At 57.2% G+C, this 4,229-nt stretch overlaps 1 protein-coding gene across 2 annotated transcripts; it reads right to left on the bottom strand.

Annotated features, from left to right (window-relative positions):
• Positions 1 to 205: 205 nt before the first annotated feature.
• On the bottom strand, positions 206 to 3,223 carry LOC103564003 (protein S100-A9). Of its 2 annotated transcripts, none has more exons than XM_008539514.2 (3): positions 3,068 to 3,223; positions 2,528 to 2,689; positions 206 to 600 (listed from the first exon to the last, which is right to left on the bottom strand). In XM_008539514.2, exons 2-3 carry the CDS (start codon positions 2,672 to 2,674, stop codon positions 301 to 303), a joined length of 447 nt encoding a protein of 148 aa, XP_008537736.2. In that variant the 5' UTR covers positions 2,675 to 2,689; positions 3,068 to 3,223; the 3' UTR covers positions 206 to 300. The 2 variants fall into 2 exon arrangements, with proteins under 2 accessions (XP_008537736.2, XP_008537735.2); XM_008539513.2 differs by having other exon boundaries at positions 2,528 to 2,685; positions 3,068 to 3,191.
• Between the last annotated feature and the right edge of the window lie 1,006 nt (positions 3,224 to 4,229).

Raw genomic sequence — 4,229 nt, 5'->3', positions numbered from 1 at the left:
GGGGGGCCTGAAGTCAGAACTGAGGAAACAGTCGGGGAGGTGATCCCCAGGGGCTCAGGACAGCCCCACATTGTCACTGCTCCTCATTTGTTATTACCGAAGGAAGGGCTTGAGCCCCAGTAACAGGGCTGGGCTGTCTAACGCCCAGACCTCTGCAGGGCCGGGTTGGGAAGGGGATGGTGGGAGAAGAACACAGAACACTGGCTTGGAGAAAGACTTTATTTCATCCTGCAGCTAAGGTGTGTGGCACACACCACTGTGGCCCTAGCTGGGCAGCGGCAGGGTGGCCTGGCCTCCAGATTAGTGGCTGTGGCCGGGGCCTCTGTGGCTGTGGCCACGGCCTCCATGGCTGTGGCCGTGGCCCTCGTGGCTGTGGCCGTGGTCCTCGTGGCTGCCTTCATGTTGGGAGCCACCTTCCCCGAGGCCTGCTCCATGGCGATGGCCTGGTAGGTCCGGGGCATTCTCGTGCATCTTCTGGTGGGAGGCGAGCGTCAGCCTGACCACCAGCATGATGAACTCCTCGAAGCTGAGCTGCTTGTCCTCATTGGTGTCCAGGTCCTCCAGGATATGATTTATGGCTCCTTCATCCTTCTGCTCATTCTGTGAGAGGAGGACACAGGATGGTCAGGGCAGGATGTGGCCAGGGCTGGGGACAGGGAACACAAACGATAACCCAATGGCAAAGGCACAGGGACACCTGGCTCCTGGGCCTCAATTCCAAAGTTAAAACTAACCACGGCTGAGCACCCACAGTGTAGCAGACACTGAGCGTGTGCTGGACACTTTCCCGCTCGTTCCGCAGACAACTCAGGAGCTGTGATTCTCTGTTTACAGAAGAGGAACTGAGGTCAAGCGCCTTGCCCGAGGTCACAAATCAGTAAGGATAGAAACGTCCCCTCATTTGGTCCTCATAACGACGTTAACAGAGACTTGGCATCTTCCTTGAGGAAGACATGAGGAAACTGTCTTGGAAGGGTCATCAGCTTTTGCAGATTGACGAGGCTTGGGGGCAGAAGGTGGAAATGCACACTCTGATCCCACTTCGAGCCTGGTCTGGTCCCATTTCCTGCACTCCTGTCCACTTGGCTCCCTCCTGGTCCCTGCCCCTCCCTGCCCCCTGGGGGTCACTAATTAGTGACACTCATTTCAACCTGCACAGTGGGGAGCACCTGAGGAAAACAAGATGGTTCCGAACTTGCGTGGGGACAGAGAGCAGTGTGGGTGCTGCGTTGACCCCAAAGGTTGATAAAGTACACAAGGTGGCGCGAGGAGGGTTGAGGTGTGGCAGAAGGGAGCTCCAGTTGGTTCCAAGTCTGCCACCTACTGGCAGGTACCCCTCAGCTAGGGCCCCTCCCCAGAACTTGGGGTGCCAGCTCAATGCGCAGCCCTTCCCCTCCTCCCGCGCTTCAACACGCTCTGCTTTCCTGCACTTTAGCCATGGCTGCAAGGAAGAGCATCACTCCTGAGCCGCCCATGGGCCAGGCCCCAGCTTCCCCTCCGGGCCTGTCACTCTGCTTCTGGCAGAGGATGTCGGGGGATGGGGCGGGTGAAGGGGTCACAGGGCAGAAAGCCATGCCCACACAACCTCTTGGCTGTACCCTCTCTTGTCTGCCCTGAGCCAGTGTCCTGCTCTCTGAGCTCCCCCTCATAGGAGCTGTCAGCATCCCCAAGACCTCCTACTGCTGCATTCTCCACCTTTCCAAGGTGGGGAGGGGCTCCAGGGAAAGCTGGCCTTCTCCAGGATCCGAACTGAGCCTGGGACCCAATGTCCCATCCTTCTTAGTCCAGGCCTCAGTTTCCCCAAAGTCCCCACATTTGTAAAGAAAACTATAAGATCCAGTGGAACTAATCCTCCTTTGTCGTACAACTGCCTAATCGTTTTCAGACCAGGGAAATAAACCGGTACTGAGTTCTTTGTACATGCAGTGCTGGGCTGGGTCCTTCCCCCAGTGTGTGATTCCCATGAGACCCTTGGGATGAGAAAGCCCGCTCAGGTCTTCTCCTCAGGTCCCAGCTGAGGCTTCGCATCTCCTCGGCTTCTGCCAAGGGTCGTCCTCAGCTGCTTCCCTCCTCAGCATTCCCGTCTCAGCTCAAATGTCGCCTCCTCAGCGGGGCCCTTCCTGTCCACCAAAGGAGTCACCTTTCCCCATCCAGCCCCAATCACCCACAGCACCCTCACTTATTTTCTTTCAGGCACATGTGGGCACCGGGTTTATCTGTGCTCTGCGTTGGTCACAATCTCTGCTGTGTGTCTCTCCCATCAGGACAGTGGGTCTCTGTTCACCACTACATGACCCTGCCCGGGACAGCACCTGACACACAGCACGCGTTCAGTCAGTCAGTCTTTCCTGACCCTCTCGGGCCGTCTAACTTCCAGCACTTCCAGTGACAGGGCCCCCGCTGCCTCTGGAGGAGGGGTGGAAGGAGCTGGAATTTTCTCTTTGATAGTTGCAGATGCACCCCATCCTCCATGCTCAGCCCAGACTCTCACCAGGCCGGGTCAGACCTGCCAGGAGTCCAGCCCTACCTGGAGGAAGTTCGCTAGCTCTTTTTGAACCAGCTGTTTGAATTCCTTCTGGTTCAGGGTGTCCGGGTGCCCCAGCCGCACAGAGTACTGGTGGAAGACATTGATGATGGTCTCTAGGTCGCGCTCCATCTGGGACAGTTCCGCCATTTTTCTGCACTCTGTCTGAGGATGGACAAGCAAGGGTTCAGCTTCTTAGAAGAAAAGACTGTCAAGCTTCCTGGACACCTCCTACAGGCTGCTCCAGGAAATGAAGAGGGAAACACAGAAACAAAGAAAACGTGGACCGCAACTGAGTTGGGAGACGACCCTGTCCACACATGGAGAAATGGTGTTTAGAATATCTGGAGAATGCCAAGAAGCAGAGCATTTGAGGACAGAACGATCCAGAAGAACAGGACCTAAGAAAACATGAAGGAGGCTTTAGAGTGTGCAGGTCAATCAAGGAGGGCTTCCTGGTGGACGGTTTGAAAGGAAGATGGGGGAGGAGTAAGGAAAGTAGGCAGGCCGGCTCCTGCCCAAGGTCGCTGGCAGCTCACTTACCCAAGCCGAGGAGCCACACAGAGGGTTGGACTGTGTGGTGCGGGCCCTGCATTTATAGGCCACTCCGGGCCGGGACACACAGTCCTCTCGCGGGAAGATTGCTTCACAGGTGAGCAGGGTGGTAACCTTGAGCTGGGCTGTCACTGCCAGAAAGGGGCCGGGGTGGGGCAGGTAATGTTCACATAGCTCCTTTTGCCTTTCTGTGAAATTCTTGGCCCTCGCCTGGAGCTGGTTTGGGAGGAAGCTGGTTGGTTAGTTCACCTCCCCTCCACCTGAACCCTGCCCTCCCTGGGCAAGCCAGCCAGCCGCCTCTCCTCTGGCACCCGCTCTGCCTGCCCCCTTTGAGGCTGTGCCTTCCCACCTGTGCTAGCCCGGGGCTGGTGGCGGGCTGTGCACACCTGGGGTGCCCAACCCACTCTGCCTCCCCCATGTGGGCAGCCCAATGAGGATGGCTGCGCCTCTGAGCCTGCCTGACTCTGTGATAAGTGCTCTTTAGAGAACAAGGGGTTGGTGTGGGTTCCTAGACTCACAGGGGTAGGTCAGAGTTAGAAGGGCCCTCGGAGTTGGTCCAGCACCTTGTATCGCAGGTGCAGAAACTGACGCCCAGAGAGGGACCTGAGCAAGGTTGGTGACCTAGCCAGACTTGCGCCCAAGTTAGCAAGGAGGAGGGTGACCTTGCTTCAAAAGATGGGAGATGCTGAGTCTACAGGGATTCCGTCCCTGGAGATGCGGAGAGAGTCTCCGATCGCCTCTAACCTCTGAGCCCGGGTGAGGACAGAGGGGAGTCGGGGCTCTTTCCTCTGACAGACACTTCCGGGACCCTCATCTCTGCTGGCCAGGCAGTGGGGGAAGCAGCCATGAGCAGGACAGACACAGGCCCCCCTCGCTGAGCTCACAGATGGGGGGAAACAGAGTCTGAACAGGCTCCCTGGTGAGGCGGGAACAGAGGTAGGAGGGTCAGGAAGCAGAGACTTTGCTTCCTATGGTTTGAACTAACAAGTTCCCAGCTTATCCCGGTGAGGGCGAGTGGAGTGTCCACTTAAAGAAGCTCTTTATGCCTTTGGGAGGAGGGAGGCTAAGGGGAGGGAGGCATCTCTAAGTTGTTCTGGGCCGCGAAGCTATCACTCGATCGATTCCCAAAAAGGATCCCAGGGTTTTCAGA

Source organism: Equus przewalskii, unplaced genomic scaffold (genome assembly GCF_037783145.1).
Source record: "Equus przewalskii isolate Varuska unplaced genomic scaffold, EquPr2 ChrUn-10, whole genome shotgun sequence".
In the NCBI taxonomy this organism is placed as follows: Eukaryota; Metazoa; Chordata; class Mammalia; order Perissodactyla; family Equidae; genus Equus; species Equus przewalskii.
Note: the sequence above shows the minus strand (reverse complement) of the source record. Positions and strands in the feature narration are given on the sequence as shown.